The sequence below is a fragment of the Rhinoraja longicauda genome, chromosome 9 (assembly GCF_053455715.1).
Source record: "Rhinoraja longicauda isolate Sanriku21f chromosome 9, sRhiLon1.1, whole genome shotgun sequence".
NCBI classification, from domain to species: Eukaryota; Metazoa; Chordata; class Chondrichthyes; order Rajiformes; family Arhynchobatidae; genus Rhinoraja; species Rhinoraja longicauda.
The window spans coordinates 26,221,952-26,248,288 of NC_135961.1; the positions used below are offsets into that span (position 1 = coordinate 26,221,952).

Below are 26,337 nucleotides of genomic sequence, written 5' to 3' on the forward strand. Positions count from 1 at the left end.
GGGTCCCGACACGAAACGTCACCTATCCATGCTCTCCAGAGATGCCGCCTGACCCACTGAATTACTCCAGCACTTTGTGCATCTTATTTTTATAAACCAGCATCTACAGTTCCTTTTGTATATAGAACTCTATATCTATTGACAGGGTGGAACAATGGCACAACGATAGAGCTGCTGTCTCAAAGTACTAGAGACCTGGGTTCGATACTGACTAAGGGTGATGTTTGTGTGGAATTTGTATCTTCTCCCTGTGACCATGTGGGTTTTCTCCAGGTGCTCCAGTTTCTACCCACATTCCAAAGATGTGCCGTTTTGTAAGTTAATTGGCTTCTGCAAATTGCCCCTACAGTTTAAGATGCAAAAGTGGGATAATATAGAGCTGGTGCACTGGTGATCAATGGTGTGGACTTGGTGGGCCGATGGGCTTGTTTCCATACTGTACCTCTAAACTAAATTAAACAGCCTTATATAGGCTTATAACTTCTGTATGCATTTAAAATACACAGCTTAAATCAGGAACAAATACTTATTCAGTGTATATTTGACCAACTGAATTATTTCTTATGAAGAAGACTGACTTTTAACTTAGCTTAACATTTTGGAAAGTCCATCGGTGGGTTTATTATCCTTAAGTGATAATCACTTTTGTGCTGAAGATAGACACAAAGTGCTGGAGTAATTCAGCGGGATGGGCAGCATCTCTGGAGAAAAAGGATGTATGGAACAAGCTTGCAGGAGGTAGTTGAGGCAGGGACTATTGCAATGTTAAAGAAACAATTAGAGGCACATAAATGGGACAGGTTTAGAGGGATATGGGCCAAACGCAGGCTGGTGGGACGAGTGTAGATAAGACATGTACGTGGGTTTGGGCAAGTTGGGCCACGCTATATGAAAAGGATAGGTAACGTTTCAGGTTAGAACCCTTCTTTGAACTTCATTTTTTTCCTATTCTCCTAAAATTAAAGCTCTCATGAAATAGCACTCTCACAGTGTAGTTTGGGTTCATTACATTGACCCATTTTCTTAGTGCAAGTCGAATCATGACTGCAAATGTGATGAGTGGGGCTGGGTTTGGAACACTGGCTATCCTGTTTGCGTGATGCTAAATGCTTGGTGCTTTGCCTGGGGCACAGGTATCAAACCAGTTATTACAGTTATTGAAAGCAGGTGAAATAACATTCTGCCCTGACCAAGGCAAGTCAAATAATTTAGGTTTAGAAAACTTAGCTACGAAAAAGATGGTTTACTTTGCCATGAAACAAAATAGCTATTTGTCAGTATCTCTTCCATTTAACAAACACTTCATTATTTGTGAAATGTCTTTACGTCACAGTTAAAAGAGACACTGGTGCTTTGCATCTGGTGTCACTTTGCACCTGGGCTAAGTACAGGGCTTTCTGATAGAATTTCACTCAAAGTTCTTTCCATTTTTATATTATGTCAGATCAATTAACAAAAATAACAGCATGGAGGTGTCAGTGGAAATTTCTAAAGAGCCCCAAATGCCCCCGCTGGATCCATGGGTTTCATTTATCAAAGTATAATGTAGCACAGAGTCTCTGGAAAAATTATTATTATTTATGGAGGGGAGGGAGGGAGAGAGGGGGAGGGAGAGAGGGGGAGGGAGAGAGGGGGAGGGAGAGAGGGGGAGGGAGAGAGGGGGAGGGAGAGAGGGGGAGGGAGAGAGGGGGAGGGAGAGAGGGGGAGGGAGAGAGGGGTAGGGAGAGAGGGGGAGGGAGAGAGGGAGGAGGGAGAGAGGGGGGAGGGGGAGAGGGGGGAGGGAGAGAGGGGGGAGGGAGAGAGGGGGGAGGGAGAGAGGGGGAGGGAGAGAGGGGGGAGGGAGAGAGGGGGGAGGGAGGGAGCGAGGGGGTTCGAGAGGGGGAACAAGAGAGGGGGGAGCAAGAGAGGAGGGGAGCGAGAGAGAAGCGGAGCAAGAGAGGAGGGGGAGGGAGAGCGAGAGGGGGAGTGAGAGACGGCAAGGGGGAATGAGAAAGAGGGAGCAAGATAGAAGGGAGGGAGAGTGGGGAGGGAGTCAATGCATTGCTGCTACTACCAAAACTGACTTTTTGGATTTTTATGCATGATCTGATTGCAGCAATGTGACCCTTTCCAGGTGACCGAATCCTTCTACAGTGGCATTGCCTTGAAGCAGTGGACCCAGTTGGTGATGGGGAGGCAATCGGCGGCAGCAGATTTTGGCCTAGTATTGCTCATCTCAAACGTTAAGGGCGGCACAGTGGCGCAGTGGCAGAGTTGCTGCTTTACAGCGCCAGAGACCCACAGCTCGATCCAGACTGCAGATACTATCCGTATGGAGTTTGTACGTTCTCCCCGTGATCTGCATGGGTTTTCTCCGGGTGCTCCGGTTTCCTCCCACACTCTAACGACGCACAGGTTTGTAGGATAATTGGCTTTGGTAAAATTGTAAATTGTCCCGTGTGTGTGTGTGTGTGTGTGTGTGTGTGTGTGTGTGTGTGTGTGTGTGTGTGTGTGTGTGTGTGTGTGTGTGTGTGTGTAGTGTTAGTGTGCGAGGATCGCTGGTTAGAGCGGACTCAGTTGGCCGAAGGGCCTGTTTCAGTGCTGTATCGCTAAACTAAATCTCAGTCATAGCTCTGTGATAAGATACAAAGCACAGGATGTAGCTGTACAACTTTGCAGCAGACATGGGCATCATTAGCAGAAGCAGGGGGCCCTTTGGCTACCAGTGGACACCTGGCCAACCCAGACTTCAATAGATAGAGCTACAGAAAAAAAGAACATCCCCTTAAAATAGAACATCCAGAAATACCAAGGCAGTTCATATACAGTGCAAACATGTTCTAAATACGTGCCAAGGACAAAACTTTATATTCAATGTTCATGGAATTTTAAAATTAATGTAACAATGAAGAGTACAACGGACTTGTTGAAAGGGATAACATAAGCAATCTCACAATCAGACACATAATCACTGGTGTTTCAACCTACTTTTCTAAGTCTTTCGAAATAAAAAAGCAAGAGAGAGTGTAGTTATTTCTCATTAATATTTCATTCCATACTATTGAGAACATATGTGCACTGCATGTGAACTACATCAGCGGTATTATTTGCACAGAACACATTCCCACTGTTCTCGGCAGCATTTGCACATCATTCTGAATTACTTAACCCTGTATGTTTACTTACTGTACAACACACACGCACATTCGCATACATACGCAAACTGACAAACTGCTTTCGTCGGTTTGGAAAGCAAGTCTTGTCGTAAACGATGACAATGAAGCATACTTTATGAATGTGTTTTGGCCAGGTTAACGCTTCAATTGTCTGAGAGGCACTTTTGCAATGAGTATCGCAAAGAAAACGTTGCATCTGCGTGCCAAAACCATAATTCTCATTCCTAAAGCAATTAAGAGTCTGTGTGTTTTAATAACTCAGATGCACCAAGTGAAGTGAGAGTGTTTGATATTGAGGCATAAAGTCTGTCCTTGAGATATTAACCCTGTAAGGTTATACAACGCACTTCATCACGGTCTAATTGCAGCTCCCACTTGATGGAAAATTCCACTTTTGCTGTAGTGGAACAATCTAAACCTCAGCACATTCCTGCCAGCCAACCAAAGAGAAAAGACAAGCAGAACTTTGCCCACGCTGCTGCTATTTATTAGGAAACAGATTACTCTAAACAACCAGGCCACAGATTTGTTTTACTCAAGGACTTCAATCAAGGTAGAGCCCTAATATGTCACACAATTATTTATTTAATGCAGATTAATATTGTCTCAATGGTCACTGCAGAAAATTTAAGCTCCATAAGGGAAAAATATTTCACAGGTTACTTGAATGATACTTTATCAATCTATCATCATTTGATTATTTTTAAATGAGGGCAAACTAAAATAACAATTTAAAAGCACACCTTTAAATGGCTCAAAAATTTGAGAAGCACAAGACTAATAATGCAAAACATTTGATGAGGTTAAAAGTAATAATATTAATTAGGAAAATGCCACCAAGATAACTACAATAAATGGGAGAGGTAGGTTAATTTAAATCTCTGACATCCAAATAATTTCTGGTTATTAATTTTTAGACCATTCTCCAATTTTATTATACTCTGGACTAAGTTAGTGATCTGCCCTGAGTAGTAGTTTTAATTTTTGACCATATTTGTCCAATCTCTCTATGCAGAGAAAATTCCAATTAAACACTACAAAAAAGCAATGCCTTTATCTCCAGCATTCCCCACAAATTTACACCTTTTGGAACCAATTCCAATCTCCACCAAAGCCATTTACTAAGGGTGAACCAGAGCATGCACCACTTCTACACCCTATTTGATCCAGAGCTTAATTCCATGTCACGTCTTCGCACTGCCATTACTGGATCAGTAATAATTGAACATCGTAGCTCTTCACCTACAGACATTGCCACCCAGAGCATTATTACTGCCACATAGTTCCAAATTCCTGTTAGTCAGCCTTAGCACAGTGGTGCAGTGGTAGAGCTGCTGCCTTACAGCGCCAGAGACCCGAGTTTGATTCTGACTGCGGGTGCTGTCTGTTCGGTGTCTCTACGCTCTCCCTGTGACCTGCTGGGTATTCAACAGGTGCTCTGGTTTCCTCCCACATTTCAAAGATGTACAGGTTTGAAGGTTAATTGGCTATGGTAAATGTTGGCCCTACATTTACCAACATTTGTAATTGGCTATGGTAAATGTTGGCCCTACATTTACCAACATTTGTAATTGGCTATGGTAAATGTTGGCCCTACATTTACCAACATTTGTAATTGGCTATGGTAAATGTTGGCCCTACATTTACCAACATTAGTGGCAGTTTACGGAGTGATCACTGGTTGGCGCGGCCTCAGTGGGCCAAAGGGCCTGTTTCCAAAGTCTAAAGTAAAGCCTACCCTCCAACCATCATGAATTTCAGCTAACTTGCACTAAGAGCTCTTCACTCATTGCCCGTGTGACTGTTAATCTACAGTGACTGCAAGTCCAGCAAATTTTCATTCTTGTACTCAAATATTTCCATGCTAATGCTCCCGAAAACCACAACATTCTGGAGCCCTACAATGATTGAAAAATGTCTTTCTCGTAATTTGGCCTCGTACATCCTGCTTTAATCACTCTACCGTTAGAAATGTAACCTTTGGCTGCCTAAACACTAATCTCTGGAATTCCCCCACTCAACCTCTCTCCCCTTCTCCCTTTTAGTTGATTCCAGCTCTTTGGACAAACTCTTGGTCACTATCCTAAACCCTTCTTTTGGCTTTTTACCCAGATTGGTCTTAAAGCCTGGGCTAGTTTACTCAAATGAAGGTGTTTCATAGATGCAAACTGCTGTTGTACACTTTTGTAAAATTGTTGTTTCTAGACGTGTCTGTTCTTGCGACCACAATTCAAGAAGGATAGTATCTTTGGAGAGGGTGCAGAAGAGTTCACCACCTGGATTAGAGAGTATTGGCTGAAAGGAAAGTTTGGCCAAGTCTGGATAGCCTCAGGAGTGTTGGAGGCTGAGGAACAACTTGTGTATGGATCGGTCCGACAGTCAAGAGGTTTTTTTTCCCCATCCTGGGTGGAAATGTCAAATAATAGAGGACAAACCTTAAGGTGAGAGTGGGAAAAATGGTTAAAGACGATGCGTGAGACAAGTTTTGTTTTTACATAGAGCGTGGTGGATGCCTGAAACACAGTTCCAGGAAAGATGGTGGAAGCAGATCTGATAATGACTTTTAAGAGGCTTTTAAAAAGGCACATGCACAGGCAGGGAATGGAGGGATGGATCAAGTGGAAGTAGAAGGGTTTAGTTTAATGTGGCATCATGGTTGACATGAACATTGTGAGCCAAAGGGCCCATTCATGTGCTGTTCTATGATTTAGATATTCAACGGAAGAACATGGTGGTTCGAGCAGCAATATTATGGCTACATCTTGATTTTTAGCTCTGCGATTACATTCTTGGAGACATGGTAGTAATTTATCTAGAAAGTTAAAACAATTTACAGCCTAGACCTGTAACGTTGATATATTAAGCTATAAACTACCGTTATTGCAAATTACTGTTAGCAGCATTTGAAACCACCAGCTCACCAGAGCCAGCATGATGAATATAATTTTGTTTAACGATCTACATTAATTATTTTCCAATTACAGAAGTACTCTCTATGTTGCACACTCTTAAAAGTTCTTGATATTAATAAAAACATTCTAACTTATTTAAACTGATCAAATATTAGTGGCTTTGAAATTTTATGACTTCTGCAAGTATATTAATCATTGTCATTCCGTATTAAATATATAAATTTTTTCAGAAAATTAAAAAGAGTAAAATCGAGAACATGCACTTTCACTTGGATGCCAGTTGGTTTAAAGTTTAAAAATGAAATGTCCCAAAGAGTCACAAGTTAAAATAAAACAAAAATTACATTCTGAAATTGCACGTATTATGTAGCGCAAGGGGAAAGAGAAGACCACACTGGAGCAAAGCTTTGCAGGAATTAGTTCAAAAGCAGATCTTATTTTCAAAATGTTAACTTTCTTTATCTTTCTAAATGCTGTGCTGTTGCTTTTTTTCATTTTCTTTGCAGTAACTTCTCTTTCTATGTTAATTTTCTTACTGAGTTAAAATTGGTTAAAGATAAGTTAACTCATGTCAGTTATTAAGCAGCCCTGAAGAGTGATGGAACATTCTGAAAGAAAAGATAGACACAAAATGCTGGAGTAACAGGCAGCATCTCTGGCGAGAAGGAATGGGTGACGTTTCGGTTCGAGACCCTTCAGACTGAGAATTCTGAAAGAGAATTCTGTTCCAAAGAAGTGACACCATCCTCCTCGAACACATGAGTTAAACAATCAGTCTGTCCAGTGCTGTTGAGTGGGTATCAACTCCTTGTGATTCAATGGATGAACTCAGTCCATTATAACCCATCACCAACTCAAATGCAAAGCTGCTGCAAAAGCAAAACAGAATTTATTGGGTCCCATCCAGTCTTTTTTAAATGATTCATATTTCAGGCACTGACATTACGGATGGTCAGGGCTGTTGCCTTTCAATAGTAATGATGAGGGACTTTCTTGAACCAGTTGTCTTCCTGCTTTTGGGTAGGGAGTTTCAGGATGTAGATGCTGTGACAATATAGCAATGGTGATATCATTCTGTGTTGGGAAAATGTGCGACTCAGAAAGAGACCTGCAGAGTTGGCATTCCCATGCTGCCCTTGTGATTGCCTGATTGCCTTAATGCTACACGATGCGCATTGGCGAGCGTGCTGTTGGAATGGCCCAGATTAGTTACCGCTATGCTTTACACTGTACACTGCAGCCATGGTGTGCTGATGATGCCGAAAATGAATGTTCAGGGCAATGAATGGGTGTGGGCTGTTATGTCCTGGATCGTACTGAGCTTGTGTAGGAAGGAACTGCAGATGCTCGTTTAAACCGAAGATAGACACAAAATACTGGAGTAACTCAGTGGGACAGGCAACATCTCTGGAGAGAAGGAATGGGTGGCGTTTTGAATCCAGACCCTTCTTCAGGCTGATCAAGCCATCAGTTTGAAAAAGGGTCTCGACACAAAATGCCACCCATTCCTTCTCTCCAGAGATAGACAATAGACAATAGGTGCAGGAGGAGGCCATCAGGCCCTTCGAGCCAACACCACCATTCAATGCGATCATGGCTGATCATTCTTAATCAGTACCGCATTCCTGCCTTCTCCCCCTACCCCCTGACTCCGCTATCTTTAAGAGCTCTATCTAGCTCTCTCTTGAATGCATTCAGAGAATTGGCCTCCACTGCCTTCTGAGGCAGAGAATTCCACAGATTTACAACTCTCTGACTGAAAATGTTTTTCCTCATCTCTGTTCTAAATGGCCTACCCCTTATTCTTAAATTGTGGCCCCTGGTTCTGGACCCCCTCAACATTGGGAACATGTTTCCTGCCTCTAACGTGTCCAACCCCTTAATAATCTTATATGTTTCAATAAGGTCCCCTCTCATCCTTCTAAATTCCAGTGTATACAAGCCTAGTCGTTCAGTCTTTCAATATATGATAGTCCCGCCATTCCGGGAATTAACCTAGTAAACCTACGCTGCACGCCCTCAATAGCAAGAATATCCTTCCCCAAATTTGGAGACCATAACTGCACACAGTACTCCGGGTGTGGTCTCACTAGGGCCCTGTACAACTGCAGAAGGACCTCTTTGCTCCTATACTCAACTCCTCTTGTTATGAAGGCCAACATTCCATTGGCTTTCTTCACTGCCTGCTGTACCTGCATGCTTCCTTTCAGTGACTGATGCACTAGGTCACCCAGATCTTGTTGTACATCCCCTTTTCCTAACTTGATGGTGCCTGTCCCGTTGAGTTACACCAGCATTTTGTGTCTATCTTTATACTGAGCTTCAGAGGTCTTCGGGTAGAAATTATTCGGGAAAGTGGAGTTTATTCCAAGATGCCCCCTGACTCTGACGTGCAAATGGAAAGTTCTCACCCAAACTGCCCCTCCCCAGGTACTTTCAGGAGATGTAACACCTGTCCTTACAAACCACCACCTCCCTCAACCTCCATACAGGGACCTCAGCAGTCCTTACAGGTGAGATTGGGTTCAGGTGCACATTCTCAAACCTCATTTACTGCATCCTGATGTGGCCTCCTGTACATCAGCGAGACAAAGCGTAGACTTGATGACCATTTTGCCGATCGCTTGCTCTCGGTCAGCCTAGACCTGTTGGATCTCCCAGTGGCTAACCATTTTAACGTCCCTTCCCCTTCCCATACCACCCTTTCTGTCTGGGCCTCACTCTGGCATGTGTGGCCACACGCAAACAGGAGGAACAGCACCTCATGTTCTGCTTGTGTAGCTTACAACCCAGCAGTATGAACAGAATTATCCAATTTTAAGTAATATCCCCACCCGTTTATATTTCCCCCTCTCTTTCCTGTGCTCCACCACCCAGTGTGCACTCATTTCACCCACAATCCTGCCCACCTTTGTTCACTTCCTCCCTCCGTCCCCTTCCATCTATACCCGTCCCTCTGGCTTTACATTTCATCCCTCTTCTCTCCCACATGGCACCCATTTGTCCATGCGCCTGACCAATTATCTCTTGCACATTGCGATAGTTCCTGCCTCAGCTAACTCCATAAGAACGGCAGCTCATTCCATACACCCACCACCCTTTGCGTAAAAAAACTTACCCCTTAGGTTCCTATTAAGTCACTCCCCTCTTACCTTAATCCTATGTCCTCTAGTTCTCAATTTCCCTACTCAGGGCAAAAGACAGTGCATTTACCCAAACTACTCCTCTCATAATTTTGTACACCTCTATAAAATCACCCTCATCCTCCTACGCTCCAAAGTCCAAGCTTGCTCAACCTCTCCTGATAGCTCAAGCCCTCTAGTCCTGAAAACATCCTTGTGAATCTTCTCTGCACCCTTTCCAGCTTGACGATATCTTTTCTGGGCGGCACGGTGGCGCAGCAGTATAGATGTTGCCTTACAGCGCCTGCAGCGCCAGAGTCCTGGGATCGATCCCGACTACGCGTGCTGCCTGTACGGAGTTTGTTCGCTCTCCCCGTGACCTGCGTGGATTTTCTTTGAGATCTTCGGTTTCCTCCCACACTCCAAAGACGTACATGTATGTAGGTTCATTGGCTTGGTAAATGTAAAAATTGTCCCTCGTGTGTGTAGGATAGTGTTAATATGCGGGGATCTCTAAACTAAACTAAACAGGGTTATCAAAACTGAACACAATACTCTAAATGTGGCCTCACCAATACGGTATACAATCTTAGGGAGGTGTTCAATTTCCTGTACCAGAAAAGATGAGGTACGAGGGTAAACTAGCCAATAATATAAAGGAGGATAGCAAAAGTTTTTTTAGGTACGTGAAGAGGAAAAAAATAGTCAAGGCAAATGTGGGTCCCTTGAAGACAGAAGCAGGGGAATTTATTATGGGGAACAAAGAAATGGCAGACGAGTTAAACCGTTACTTTGGATCTGTCTTCACTGAGGAAGATACACACAATCTCCCAAATGTTCTAGGGGCTGGAGAACCTAGGGTGATGGAGGAACTGAAGGAAATCCACATTAGGCAGGAAATGGTTTTGGGTAGACTGATGGGACTGAAGGCTGATAAATCCCCAGGGCCTGATGGTCTGCATCCCAGAGTACTTAAGGAGGTGGCTCTAGAAATAGTGGAAGCATTGGAGATCATTTTTCAATGTTCTATAGATTCAGGATCAGTTCCTGTGGATTGGAGAATAGCAAATGTTATCCCACTTTTTAAGAAAGGAGGGAGAGAGAAAACGGGTAATTATAGACCAGTTAGTCTGACATCAATGGTGGGGAAAATGCTGGAGTCAATTATAAAAGACGAAATTGCTGAGCATTTGGATAGCACTAACGGGATCGTTCCGAGTCAGCATGGATTTACGAAGGGGAAATCATGCTTGACAAATCTACTGGAATTTTTTGAGGATGTAACTAGGAAAATTGACAAGGGAGAGTCGGTGGATGTGGTGTACCTCGACTTTCAGAAAGCCTTCGACAAGGTCCCACATAGGAGATTAGTGGGCAAAATTAGGGCACATGGTATTGGGGGTAGGGTACTGACATGGATAGAAAATTGGTTAACAGACAGAAAGCAAAGAGTGGGGATAAATGGGTCCCTTTCGGAATGGCAGGCAGTGACCAGTGGGGTACCGCAAGGTTCGGTGCTGGGACCCCAGCTATTTACGATATACATTAATGACTTAGACGAAGGGATTAAAAGTACCATTAGCAAATTTGCAGATGATACTAAGTTGGGGGGTAGTGTGAATTGTGAGGAAGATGCAATAAGGCTGCAGGGTGACCTGGATAGGTTGTGTGAGTGGGCGGATACATGGCAGATGCAGTTTAATGTAGATAAGTGTGAGGTTATTCACTTTGGAAGTAAGAATAGAAAGGCAGATTATTATCTGAATGGTGTCAAGTTAGGAGGAGGGGGAGTTCAACGAGATCTGGGTGTCCTAGTGCATCAGTCAATGAAAGGAAGCATGCAGGTTCAGCAGGCAGTGAAGAAAGCCAATGGAATGTTGGCCTTCGTAACAAGAGGAGTTGAGTATAGGAGCAAAGAGGTCCTTCTACAGTTGTACCGGGCCCTGGTGAGACCGCACCTGGAGTACTGTGTGCAGTTTTGGTCTCCAAATTTGAGGAAGGATATTCTTGCTATGGAGGGCGTGCAGCGTAGGTTCACTAGATTAATTCCCGGAATGGCGGGACTGTCGTATGTTGAAAGGCTGGAGCGATTGGGCTTGTATACACTGGAATTTAGAAGGATGAGGGGGGATCTTATTGAAACATATAAGATAATTAGGGGATTGGACACATTAGAGGCAGATAACATGTTCCCAATGTTGGGGGAGTCCAGAACAAGGGGCCACAGTTTGAGAATAAGGGGTAGGCCATTTAGAACGGAGATGAGGAAGAACTTTTTCAGTCAGAGGGTGGTGAAGGTGTGGAATTCTCTGCCTCAGAAGGCAGTGGAGGCCAGTTCGTTGGATGCTTTCAAGAGAGAGCTGGATAGAGCTCTTAAGGATAGCGGAGTGAGGGGGTATGGGGAGAAGGCAGGAACGGGGTACTGATTGATAGTGATCAGCCATGATCGCATTGAATGGCGGTGCTGGCTCGAAGGGCTGAATGGCCTACTCCTGCACCTATTGTCTATTGTCTATTGTCTAAGTCTCCATCCCAATCCCTCAGAGAACATCAGACCAGACTGGATTAAGCTCAACACTCTGCTCAACTATGGCACTTGATTTTTTTTCCACCAAAAGGATCATCAAGTTCCTTTCCACCTCCTTCACATTGATCATACCCACCCCACCCCACCTGGGGTCACTTGCCTGTGATTGAAACGCACTTTGGCTTTGACACCTGGACATTCAGTGACTTCAATGCTTTCCTGGCATCTCATGCTCAACCACGCATTATCTTACGGACAATCAAAACTCTGTTGCTCATAAATGAGAACAGAAACTGCTGGAAATCCTCAGCGATGGAGGGGGAGAAATAGAGAGTTAACATTTCATATTGACACAAAATGCTGGAGTAACCCAGCGAGTCAGGCAGCATCTCTGGAGAAAAGGGATAGGTGATGTTTCAGGTCGAGATTCTTCATCGGACTCTGAAGAAGGGTTTCGACCCAAAATGTCACCTATTCCTTTTCTCCAGTGATGCTGCTTGATTCGCTGAGTTTCTCCAGCACTGTGTCTATCTTTGCTGTAAACCAGAAACTACAGTTCTTTCCTAACATTCCAGATTGATGACTTGCATCACAACCATTATTCCTAACCCATTCAACACTAAATCCATCTTAAACAACATGCCTGCATTTCTCATTTAATAGACTCCAGGCTCCAATGTATTAAGACTGAAACTCTGTATGCTGTGTTTAAGCCCATCCTTGGGTGCATCAATCTATCACTAAATAATCTAGATCCAAGGAACTGCAGATGCTGGTTTATCAAAGAAAGACACAAAATGCTGGAGTCAGGCAGCATCTCTGGAGAATATGATGACGTTTTGGGTCAGGACCCTTCTTCAGACTAAATAATTTACAACAGTTCGATATACACTCTCCCTCAACATCTGTTCCTCCAATTCCATGTGCTCCTGTTTCCCCCGACCCACTGTGTCACCATCAACGGTTGTGTCTTTAGCCGTCTAAATCCAAACTTCCCCAAAACAACCTGACTTTTCATTTAACAGCCTTTTCAAACCTTGGTTCTTTGACCAAGCTCCTGATCCTCATTTCATTTCCATCTTTGGCTTGGCATCTGATTTCCCTCATTCTTGATGTTTATCTACAGTAAAGACAAGTTATTAAAAAAAACTAACTTTCACCTTATTTTCACAGTACGGACCACGCTGTGCCGGGAGTTAGGTGAGATCTCGTCAACCTATTAAATATTTTGTCTAATTCTGTGTTCAATTGGCTGAGGACAGAAATATTTGCTCAGTGTCGCTCTCAAACCAGTTCAGCCATGATCTCATTGAGTGGCAGAGTCTAAGCTAAATGGCCTTCTATGGTTCACATAACTGTGGCTCAACAAATAAGGTAAAACAGCTTCAAAACTTAAATAAATGTCTCTCAGTCAGCTACGTTGATAAATGTCTCTCAGTCAGCTACGTTGTTTGATCATAGCTCAGAAATGCAGTGTGGGCACTGGAATAAGGTGGTGAGTGCAAATCACTAAGGCACTGGAGAAATGCAAATCAGGTACTGTCAATGTTTGCAAGATGACATGAGAGTTCAAGTTAGACACCAAAGGGTTCCTGGGAACCAATTCGCAGCAGTTACTCTTAGTGAACTAGCAAGAGAAAAACAAAAAGTGAAGCTTATCATTACACTGCAGATGATGTCGCCATTCAGAGCAGAGTTCAGATCACTGAAATACATGGACCAAATCTCAACTGTTCACTGGTCGGATGAGACAACATTCGAGTGGAACTGTGGTGTTCTGTGCGACCACATTACTCTGTTCACTCTCTGAACAATTAATCATTAACTGCAGTTATTTACACGTTGATCATGCTGACGACTAGATTTTGACGGAGCACAGCATCGATTGGCAGGCTCAGTTAGTCAGCAATGTATTTTTACTTGCGTTTTAATAGATTCTACTTGTAAGTTGCTTGCACTGCAAGGTGGGAACAAAACACACAGAGGCACCCCTAAATGCAATGAACAACAGGACAATGATAGCCATGTAACAAAGGAGACGGAGAAAGGAGAATAACAGTGGGAAAGAGTTATTTGAAGTGAGTGGTTTCAATGTCAAATCCAGCAGTTTTGAAAATGAAGATGCAGAACAGTATCCCCTGGAAGTGGAACATGAGTCAAAAAGGGAGAAGGAGTGGGGCTGAGGATAGACAATAGACAATGGACAATGGACAATAGACAATGGACAATAGACAATGGACAATAGACAATAGACAATAGATGCAGGAGAAGGCCATTCGGCCCTTCGAGCCAGCACCGCCATTCAATGTGATCATGGCTGATCATTCTCAATCAGTACCCCGTTCCTGCCTTCTCCCCATACCCCCTGACTCCGCTATCCTTAAGAGCTCTATCTAGCTCTCTCTTGGATGCATTCAGAGAATTGGCCTCCACTGCCTTCTGAGGCAGAGAATTCCACAGATTCACAACTCTCTGACTAAAAAGGTTTTTCCTCATCTCCGTTCTAAATGGCCTACCCCTTATTCTTAAACTGTGGCCCCTGGTTCTGGACTCCCCTAACATTGGGAACACGTTTCCTGCCTCTAACAAGTCCAACCCCCTAATAATTTTATACGTTTCGATAAGATCCCCTCTCATCCTTCTAAATTCCAGTGTATACAAACCTAGTCGTTCCAGTCTTTCAACATATGACAGTCCCGCCATTCTGGGAATGGGAGGATGGGAGGAGGGGCAAAGTGTGCTATTCATAAAAGGCCGGTATCACAATAATACTGAGAAAGCATATTGGGATGTGCAGTTATAAAAACAGAAAGACAATGCCTCTGAACTAGGCATTAGCATGACTGGTCTGAAGAAGAGTCTCGACCCGAAACGTCACCTATTCCTTTTCTGCAGAGATGCTGTCTGACCCACTGATTTACTCCAGCTTTTTGTGCCTATCTTAGCATGACCATACATTCAGGTATCACACACCATTCTGGTACAAGCACATTGTGAGGGACATGACCGAACTGGAAAACAGCCACACGTTTGATACTGTATATTGGTTAACCTTCAGGGAATATCCATACAGAAATGCATACCTGCAAAAGATATGTGCAGGACGGAACTGCAGATGCTGGTTTAAACTGAAGATAGACACAAAAGGCTGGGGTAACTCTGCGGGTCAGACAGCATTTCTGGATAAAAGGAACAGGTGACGTTTCGGGTCAACACCCTTCTTCGAAACGTCAATTATTCATTTCCTCCAGAGATGCTGTCTGACCCGCTGAGTTACACCAGCTTTTTGTGTCTATCTTGCAAAAGATATATTTGATTTCTTTATAGGATCGAAGAAGCTGTTGAAATGGACTTTTTATTTAAACTAGACACCAAACAGCAGATTAGCTCACCAACACAAAATATAAAAGCAAAATTAAAAAGGTGACACAATAAAAGAGATCCAATGACTTCAAACATGGCAGCACAACATCTTTAGACTTTAGAGGTGCAGCGCGGAAAAAGGCCCTTTGGCCCACAGTGTCCACGCCGACCGGTGATAGTGTACCAGTGTATCTTACACACTAGGGACAATTTACAATTTTACCGAAGCCAATTAAAATGATCACAAATGTGATCACAGGGAGAACATACAAACCCCGTAAAGACAGCACCCGTAGTCAGGATCGAATCTGGGTCTCTGGTGCTTTAAGGCAGCAACTCTACCGCTGTGCCACTGTGCTGCCCTTTCATTTGTCATTCTTTCAAATTTCTTTGTTAAGATTTAGGGCTTCCGTTTTGGATAGAACTACTCCTTAATGAAGAATTTATTCATGTTTTAATTACTCCTCTCAACGACAAGATTCTTGTTTCGTAATATCTAGTTCAGGATAGTCCTCCCAACTTGGCTGCTCAACACAGTGGTCTAAAACAAGTCCATACACACACAGGATTTCTTCCTAAATTGTTCCATTTTAGTTTGGGCAGTCTACATGTGGATATAAGTCTCACATGATTATTGAAGTATCTGCTGCATGAATCTTTAAATTTCTGTTGAATAATGTCTGCTTGGATTACCACTACTGTTGGGATATAGATAACATCCACCAGCTCTACACCCTTAGTGGTACTTAGCTCCACCCTGACCGATTCCACACCTTCATTTTCAGAACAAATAACCTTTCTCAATATGTAGGAAGGAATTGCAGATGCTGGTTTAAACCGTAGACGCAAAAAGCTGGAGTAACTCAGCGGGACAGGCAGCATCTCTGGAGAGAAGGAATGGGTGATGTTTCGGTTTGAGACCTTTCTTCAGACTGCTCAACACTACATCCACTTCATCCTTGACCAACAATGTTTTGTCCTTGGACATTCAGCTCCCAGCTTGGTCTCCCTGTTGCCATGTCTCCATATTGTATCTGAATCATACACAAACGTGCTTTATCGTCTGCACTTACATATTTTCCGCATGCCTCCTCTTGATAATGCAGGACTTTTGCAAAGTTCTAATTTAAACTGCCTTTGCTGCTGGCTATGTAAGATGTTTACCCATAATATTAACAGCAGTCATTGAAACCTAGATTCTTCAATCATTCATTCTCCGACTGTACTTGAAGGAATACAAGACTGCCTTTTGAGCGTTCCCAAAGGGAATGTGACATACATTCTGACCTGCACTCCTCTGTAACAGTATCCACATAGTGAAACTACAGCCCTGTTGTGACTTATGTGTTTTTATCAATGACCATCTGTTTACCACTTCAAAATCTCCAGCTCTGTTTGAGTCTTTACATGTGAAAACACGATCATTTTTCCCTTTGCTGTTGACGGACACTTTGACTAAATTTGATATTAGTGTCTAGTAAACCTCTGCATCGTAAATGAACAGCTTATGTTTAAATTTATTTTTGGTACAAATAACAAATCGGGCCTAAATTAATGGGATGGAAATGTTTTGGTTATCACAAGACAGTGGATTGGCTGTTGATGTTTTTCTCGGGAAAGGGGGAAGCTGAGGGGAGACCTGATGGAGATGTACAAAATTATGAGAGGCATGAATCGGGTAGAGAAAGTGCAAAGCTTTTCCCCATGGCAGAGGTGTCTAGTTTAGTTCAATGTTCACAATGGGGTTAAGCCACTGGTTTCAGGTGAGGCATAAGAGGTTAGATGGATCCACGAACCCTTTCACTCACAGACAGTGGAGGCAACCACTCTTACAAGATTTAAGAACAATTTGGATGAGCACTTGAACCACGAAGGCATAGCAGGCTGCAGACCAAGTGCTGGTAAATGAGATTAGTGTAGCAGTTTACACCCCAGTAGTATGAATGTTGACCTCTCTAACTTCAAATAATCCTTGCTTTCCCTCTCTCTCCATCCCTACCCCTTCCCAGTTCTATGACTAGTCTACTGTCCCCCTGATTAAATGTTATCTCTGTATACTCTACCTATTGTACTTGAGTTTGACTTGATTGTATTTATATACAGTATGATCTGATCTGATTGATTGGCATGCAAAACAAAGCTTTTCACTGTATCTCAGTACATGTGACCTTAATAAACCTACACCTATCTGTTTCTATGCTGCATGATTCTATATTTCTAAGACTCATAACTTTAGACAGTCTTATACCATAACACAATGCAAGTTGTGTTTATGAGCTTTCCTTCAAAATGTTCTTTAAAGTTGTATTTTGCTATCATAAAACAATGTACTGAAAAGTTCCTTTCTTTCATTTCATTTCTTTACTTCATTTCCCATTCTTCAGAATCCTGTCTTATTATGCATGCAATAGATGAAAGATCTAAAAACTGCAGATGCTGGAAATTTGAAATGAAAAAAGAAAATGCTGAAAAAACTCAGTTCTCGGTCAAAACTAGGTCAGACAGTATGTGTGGAAAGAGAATAGAGTTATTGTTTGAGTTTGAGTTTGAGGCATTACGTTCATTAGTTATAGGAGCAGAATTAGGCCATTCGGCCCATCAAGTCTACTCCGCCATTCAATCATGGCTGATCTATCTTTTCCTCTCACGCCCTTTCTCCTGCCTTCTCCCCATAACCCCTGACACCCTCACTAATCAAGAATCTGTCAATCTCCGCTTTAAATCTACCCAATGTCTTGGCCACAGTCTTCTGTGGCAATGAATTCCACAGATTCACTCCCCTTTGACTAAAGAAATTCCTCCTCATCTCCTTTCCTAAAGGTATGTCCTTTTATTCTGAGGCTATTGCTTTGCTTCTCTTTCCACAAATGCTGCCTAACCTGCTGATGTTTCCAGTGTTTCCAATTTTTATCATGTATACATTCGGTTTTGCCAAGGGCAACAACCCCATCCAAGAATAAGCTAAGTTACACCACTTTGCCAAATTGAAGAGGGTTTGGAATAACCAGTTATTGGAAGATGAGAATAATGTACTGAAATAATATGAGAGTTTATCAATAAATTCAAATTCACTGTGATGAGGTACCTCAGGAACTTATTAAGTAATTATAGCAACTGTATATGTAACTGATGAGCGTTTGACAGCACTGGGCCTCTCCTCGCTTGAGTTTAGAAAGTTGAGGGGGGACCTCATTGATACGTACAGAATAATGAAAGGCATAGATAGAGTGGATGTGGAAAGGATGTTTCCACTGGTGGGAGAGTCTAAGACCAGAGGTCATAGCCTCAGAATTAAAGGGCGCTCTTTTAGAAAGGAGGTGAGGAGGAACTTCTTTAGTTAGAGGGTAATTTGTGGAACTCATAGCCACTGAGGGCTGTGGAGGCTGTCGGTAGATATTTTTAAGGCAGAGGTAGACAAATTCTTGATTAGAACGGATGTCAAGGGTTATGGGGAGAAGGCAGGAAAATGGGATTAGGAGGCAGAGATCAGCCATGATTGAATGGTGGAGTAGACTCAATGGACTGAATGGCCTAATTCTACTTCTATGAACTTGTAACCAGTCATTGAAATATTAAAATCTAATTGTTAATTTATTTTCTGATGCACATTAATTCTAATGATACAAGCTGCTAGCTAACCTTTTACATTTTTAAAGAGGTTAAAATAATTTTGAGGAACATGTATTTTCAAAAGTAAGCATTGTCCTTCTTGTTAACTGTCCAAACACCTCAATTTGCATTCTGCTTATTTAAGATCGGTGACCAGCGATTATATGAATATGAAGACACAAGAAACTGCAGGTGCTAGAGTGTTGTTAGAATGCTGGAGGCAAAGGCGCTGGAAGCAAAATACAAATTGCATGTCATGTTCATCATTAGAAAAGCTGAGAATTAGGCTTGAGATCCCACGCTGAATACAAATATCTACACAATTTCCGATGACATCTCATTGCCTTCAATGGGAAAAATCATTTGAATATATATGCGTACATTTTTAATAGGATTTAAGTGAAAGAAAGAGGAATTTTGCTGCCATTTAATATTTTTAAACTGTCACATTCATAAAGATTCATGTTGGATAGTTTCTCAAGTTGAAATAGAGGATGTCTTCTCCAGAAATATTTTAAAAGAATTTTTCAACACAAGTTGATTAAGATTACAAACCATCTACAAATATTCACTGTCCTTGTTTACATACTGCACTGGGTTTGTTTCCCTTTAATATATACGTAAGGTCAACACCACAATTTCCATCACTGTATTACTTTAGTTTTAGTTTTTAGTTTTAGTTTCAGAGATATGGCGCGGCAACAGGCCCTTCGGCCCTGGTGAGACCGCACCTGGAGTACTGTGTGCAGTTTTAGTCTCCAAATTTGAGGAAGGATACTCTTGCTATTGAGGGCGTGCAACGTAAGTTTACTAGGTTAATTCCCGGAATGGCGGGGCTGTCGTATGTTGAAAGACTGGAACGACTATGCTTGTATACACTGGAATTTAGAAGGATGAGAGGGGATCTTATTGAAACATATAAGATTATTAAGGGGTTGGACACGTTAGAGGCAGGAAACATGTTCCCAATGTTGGGGGAGTCCAGAACCAGGGGCCACAGTTTAAGAATAAGGGGTAGGCCATTTAGAACGGAGATGAGGAAAAACTTTTTCAGTCAGAGAGTTGTAAATCTGTGGAATTCACTGCCTCAGAAGGCAGTGGAGGCCAAGTCTCTGAATGCATTCAAGAGAGAACTAGATAGAGCTCTTAAAGATAGCAGAGTCAGGGGGTATGGGGAAAAGGCAAGAACAGGGTACTGATTGAGAATGATCAGCCATGATCACATTGAATGGTGGTGCTGGCTTGAAGGGCCGAATGGCCTACTCCTGCACCTATTGTCTATTGACCAGCGATCCCCGCACATTTACACTATCCTACACACACTAAGGACAATTTACACTTATGCCAAGCCAATTAACCTACAAACCTGTACGTCTTTGGAGTGTGGGAGGAAACTGAAGATCTCGGAGAAAACCCATGCGGTCACGTGGAGAACGTACAAACTCTGTGCAAACCACACCCGTAGTCGGGATCGAACCCGGGTCTCCGGTGCTGCAAGGGCTGTAAGGCAGCAACTCTACCGCTGTTTGTTGACATACTGCTGAGAGAGTTGATGCATATTAAGGGACTGTAGATGGGAGCATGGAGTTCATTAGCTCCTTGCCTAAATGAATAGAGATTCCCAAAGATACTGTTTTCCAACAATATGCATCAGAGTAGCATAGAAACATAGAAACATAGAAAATAGGTGCAGGAGTAGGACATTCGGCCCTTCGAGCCTGCACCGCTATTCAATATGATCATGGCTGATCATCCAACTCAGTATCCCATACCTGCCTTCTCTCCATACCCCCTGATCCCTTTAACCACAAGGGCCACATCCAACTCCCTCTTAAATATAGCCAATGAACTGGCCTCAACTACCTTCTGTGGCAGAGAATTCCACAGATTCACCACTCTGTGTGTGAAAAAAAACTTTCTCATCTCGGTCCTAAAAGACTTCCCCCTTATCCTTAAACTGTGAGCCCTTGTTCTGGACTTCCCCAACATCAGGAACAATCTTCCTGCATCTAGCCTGTCCAACCCCTTAAGAATTTTGTAAGTTTCTATAAGATCCCCCCTCAATCTTCTAAATTCCAGCGAGTACAAGCCGAGTCTATCCAGTCTTTCTTCATATGAAAGTCCTGCCATCCCAGGAATCAATCTGGTGAACCTTCTCTGTACTCTCTCTATGGCAAGAATGTCTTTCCTCAGATTAGGAGACCAAAACTGTACGCAATACTCCAGGTGTGGTCTCACCAATGCCCTGTACAACTGCAGCAGAACCTCCCTGCTCCTATACTCAAATCCCCCTCGCTATGAATGCCAACATACCATTCGCTTTCTTCACTGCCTGCTGCACCTGCATGCCTACTTTCAATGACTGGTGTACCACGACACCCAGGTTTCGTTGCATCTCCCCTTCTCCTAATCGGCCACCATTCAGATAATAGTCTGCTTTCCTGTTCTTGCCACCAAAGTGGATAACCTCACATTTATCCACATTATACTGCATCTGCCATGCCTTTGCCCACTCACCTAACCAAGTCACGTTGCAGCCTCCTAGCATCGTCCTCACAGCTAACACTGCCCCCCAGCTTTGTGTCATCCGCAAACTTGGAGATGTTGCATTCAATTCCCTCGTCCAAATCATTAACATATATTGTAAATAGCTGGGGTCCCAGCACTGAGCCTTGCGGTACCCCACTAGTCACTGCCTGCCATTTTGAAAAGGACCCGTTTATTCCTACTCTTTGCTTCCTGTCTGCCAGCCAGTTCTCTATCCACATCAATACTAAACCCACAATACCGTGTGCTTTAAGTTTGCATACTAATCTCTTATGTGGGACCTTGTCGAAAGCCTTCTGGAAGTCCGGATATAGCAGTGTTTTGTTTCTATTTGCATTTGAGACTTAACATTCAGTTCGGGTTGATCTCCAACGGCGATGAATCAGCCTACAGAGCGGAGGTGTAGAACCTGGCGAGCTGGTGCTCAGAGAACAACCTGTCCCTAAACACTACTAAGACTAAGGAGCTAATTATCAACTTCAGAAGGTCACAGAATGAGGAATACGCTCCAGTCCTCATCAACGGGGACAGAGTGGTGAGAGTGTCCAGCTTCAGGTTTCTGGGCACACACATTTCACAGGACCTCACATGGTCCACCAACACCGCTGCACTGGCCAAAAAGGCACAGCAACGGCTGTTCTTCCTGAGAACACTAAAAAAGGTCAGTCTACCACAACAGCTTCTGATGACCTTCTACCGCTGCACCACAGAGAGCATTCTGACATACAGCATCTCTGTGTGGTATCTCAGCTGCACGGCAGCAGACAGGAAAACTCTTCAGAAGGTCATCGGCAGAGCGCAGAGCGCAGAGGATCATTGGGATACAACTGTCAGCCCTGGAGGAGATGAGGAAGAACTTTTTCAGTCAGAGGGTGGTGAAGGTGTGGAATTCTCTGCCTCAGAAGGCAGTGGAGGCCAGTTCGTTGGATGCTTTCAAGAGAGAGCTGGATAGAGCTCTTAAGGATAGCGGAGTGAGGGGGTATGGGGAGAAGGCAGGAACGGGGTACTGATTGAGAGTGATCAGCCATGATCGCATTGAATGGCGGTGCTGGCTCGAAGGGCTGAATGGCCTACTCCTGCACCTATTGTCTATTGTCTATAGGACATCTACAATGCACGCTGCCTCAGGAAAGCCACCAGCATCTACAAGGACTCCACACACCTATGCCACCGTCTGTTTGAACTACTTCCATCTGGCAGACGTACAAAGCCTTCTATGCCCGCACCTACAGACTAAGGAACAGCTTTATCCCTAGAGCTATAGCTGCTCTGAATCGGTCCTGCTGAGAGCCCGCCATGATCTGTCTCTGCCCCCCGGGGTCATCTGGCACAACCGACCCCTGCATGAACCTTTTTTTGCACTTTACTTTGTTCCCCCTTTTTCTTTTTCCTTCCCCCCCCTTCTTGTTGTTTACATGTTCACCGTGATTTATTTATATATTTGATTTGATAGCATCGATATAGAAGCGACAATCAAAATCTCGTTGTACTTGTACAATGACAATAAAGGATATTGTATTGTATTGTATTCCAGCATTAGGACAATTACAGCAATACCACAAATATAAACAGGTAATAGTGCATAATGTTTCGCCCTCAAAGTAAAAATGTCCATAATATTTGAATCTCTTTACATTCAGATCAATATTATGCCAAAAAACATAATTCTCAGTTGGATAATACCAGGAGCTAGCACTTTCACCAATGCAGCACTGATTTAAGGGAAGGGGGGAATTTTTAAGTGTGGGGGGAAGGATTTAATATGAACCGGAGGGGTAATGGGTGGATGGAACGAGCTGCCGGAGGAGGTAGTTGAGGCTGGTACTATCGCAACATTTAAGAAACATTTAGACAGGTTCATGGACAGAATCGGGTTAGAGGGGTATGCACCAAATGCAGGCAAGTGGGACTAGTTTGGATGAGACATGTTGGTCGGTGTGGGCAAGTTGGGCCGCTCGACCTGTTTCCATGCTGTATGACTCTATATGACACCATGGCACTGTGTGGATACTTCACAGGGGTGTTAGTGTAAATGTTACGGTACCTCTGACTGAGATTCAAGGATACCATTCTGTCTTTCAAGATCCCAATTATGTCAGACACCTTACCTTATGATTAAAGGCACAAAGGGTGCCAGGCTGAGAGACGAGCTTGTGCCATCCATGGGGGATGGATATAACCGTCCCAGGACAAGCAGCAACAGGAACAGGCTGGGATGGAGCTTCAGCACACCAGAGTCACTACATATGTGGAGATGAGAGAGAAGAAGTGAATATTATGAGAAAAGTAATTGAACCAAGATAACAATCATATAATAACAAGGAACTGCAGATGCTGGTTTATCAAAGAAAGGCATGTGCAGTAGTAAATCAATAGCTCAGGTAGCATCTCTGAGAACATCAGTGCATCCAAACTAAATATTTTAAAGATGGCGAAACATTTTTGTTTCCCCAACGTGCAAGTTTTAGACATAATAAACAGTATCTCAGCTGCTGCGAGCACACCACCATAAATAAAGGACAAAAAATGCTGGAGTAACTCAGCAGGTCAGGCATCATCTCTGGAAAATGTGGATAAGTAATGTTTCCGGTCAGGACCTGGCTTCAGACCCAGGTCCGAAGCAGGGTCTCAACCCAAAATGTGCTCTGAAGAAGGGTCTCGACCCAAAATGTCACCTAACTATGTTCTCCAGAGATGCTACCTGAGCTATTGATTTACTACTGCACATGCCTTTCTTTGATAATCTAGCATCTGCAGTTCCTTGTTATTATATGATCGTTATCTTGGTTCATTTGTTAAAATGCTCGGTCAGAAAGATCCTGTTGGAGGAAGGCATCACAAACAAATACTCTTTGCAAACTTCCAACAGCTTTTAGGTTTGGGATGTGGGAGACAGATGTGAAGAGTGAAAGACTGGGTCAACAAGTCAGGCCCTGGCAAGGATGGATAAAGGAAGCTATTTACAGGACATGGCATAAAGAGCTGGAGTAACTTAGCAGGTCAGGCAACATCTCTGGAAAAATGGATAGGTGACGTTTCGGGTTGGGACCGTTCTTCAGATTGATCGCGGGGAGGAAGGAAGTTGGAAGAGAGAAGAGGCAGGGTAAAGCCTGGTAGTTAATAGGCTGCAGGACATTGTAGCTATGTAAACCTTTTTGACACAAATAATGGAAGGCCAGATGCAACCCTGCAACTTCAACCCTGTGCCACCACCAGGACCACAGGTCTTTATGGCCAAGGTAAGACTCTACATTTTTAATAACTTTGAGCTGGAAGGGTACAAGTTCGTGCCAAACACGTGGCAGCTCTTGTGCCGGAGTTATCTACTATTGTTACACTCTTGTATTTTAGTATGATTGTGCCTCTGCAACATCAGATTTTTATGAATTAATTGTGTGCAAAAAAAGGAATTTCACTGTACATGTTACAATAAAGCACCATTGAACCATTGAAAATACATGAATACTTCCAGTTTAATTAACTTCCTTAATTAAAAACCAAAATGACAAAATCTAAGATAAACACATAGCTATAGCAAGAAGCTTGAGGTTTTGGGCAAGTAAGTAAATAAGTACCAAAGTAAAATAAGGCAAATGATGGAAATTTGGGAGAAGAAAGAAAACACAGTAGGTCAGACAGCAACTGTAGAGAGTCAACGGCCTGAAAAATGAATTTAGTGTAATCTCCATAAAAATATGTGTGGATTGGATGGGGGTGAATATGAAAAGATTTTTTCTTGAAATGGGAAGCCAGTGACAAGCCATGTCATCAATTAAATAAAATCCACAAGGAACTGAGAAAAAGATCAACGGAATTTTCCTTGTACAAGAGTGCTGGAAGATGGAATACTGATTTATTCACAAAATGCTGGAGTAACTCAGCAGGTCAGGCAGCATCTCGGGAGAGAAGGAATGGGTGACGTTTCGGGTCGAGACCCTTCTTCAGACTGAATTCAGTATTCAGTATTCAGATGGAATACTGAGCCTGGAATATGGTCATTGTACCTTTCCAATGAAAAACTGGATAGACACGCAACAGCAGAAAAAGCTACAAGGCTCTGGAGCAAAAACAGATGGTAAGATAAATGTATCAAACAGTCACCACAGGGAGAACAGAACACCTTTTCTGCCCACTACATAGAAATGAAATGGGACTTTCCAAGACGGATTTGTTTTCGGTGCAAAGGCTTTTCCATAAGCAGTCAAACATGAAAACGTTTTAGTTTCTCACCTTTCCATTGTGTTTGCCACCATTTTCAGTTGCTTCAGAAGGAAGGGATGAAGTGTGGGAAAACGAGCAAAGAATTCCCTGCCTGTCATCCTATAGTGAGAAAGAAAGTGACATAAATGTAATGTTGAATTCTGATTGCAATCAAAAGTATGTTAGTATTTTAATTTCCAAAGGTGGCTAGAGTAGACCATTAATCACCTGAAAAGTTTAAATGCCTTAACAGATTAACAATTTCGACAATCACCAAGTGAATTTCTATTTAGTATCCAATTAAAACAAAATACTCATTAAAAAGGTACATGCTGCCAAGGGCAATAAATGTTCCTTCAAGCATATGTTCAATCATATATCTAGATTCCATTTGACTTGTTAGATAACAATTACATATCTTGAAGGATCTTATTTCTGCATTGATAATAAATTTAGTTCAAGCCATCAACATGAGAGAAAACATAATCCAGTCAGGAGCTCAAGGAGGTTTCAACGTGCAAAGTGGAAGTGGCATGATGAGAACAACATAATTCGTAGCTAAAACAAGCAGATCCCAGATGGCGGCAGTAGAAGGTGAAGGGGAATGTCGGCGGCTGTGAACAGTTCATGAACTCACCTCCCATGCCTTCGAAAAGTGCCCCAACGTTCTGTGATTGACTCGAGAAGCAGGACATGGCAACCTTGCACAGAGGCAGACGAGCGCACTGGAGGTGACGGATGGCAAGTTTGCGATGGTCTCATGGTGTCAGTGGATGGGCTGCGGGAGGCCCTACAGCAGCCGGATGGGTGAATGAATATGAGTGCAGCCTCGGGCAGTTGCGCGGAACGCTGGTGGAGGAACTTGATAACATCATGCTAGGCCAGGCCGACCCCTATTTCAT

The 26,337-nt window shown here is 43.1% G+C and overlaps 1 protein-coding gene across 2 annotated transcripts in view; it reads right to left on the reverse strand.

Annotated features, from left to right (window-relative positions):
* thada (THADA armadillo repeat containing) overlaps nucleotides 1-26,337 on the reverse strand; it is a 335,484-nt gene that overhangs the window by 162,768 nt on the left and 146,379 nt on the right. For both annotated transcript variants that reach the window (XM_078404988.1, XM_078404989.1), the window contains exons 26-27: nucleotides 25,466-25,555; nucleotides 23,344-23,475 (exon numbers count right to left, since the gene is read on the reverse strand). In XM_078404988.1, the coding sequence (XP_078261114.1) occupies nucleotides 23,344-23,475; nucleotides 25,466-25,555 (222 nt within the window). The remainder of the gene's footprint in view (nucleotides 1-23,343; nucleotides 23,476-25,465; nucleotides 25,556-26,337) is intronic.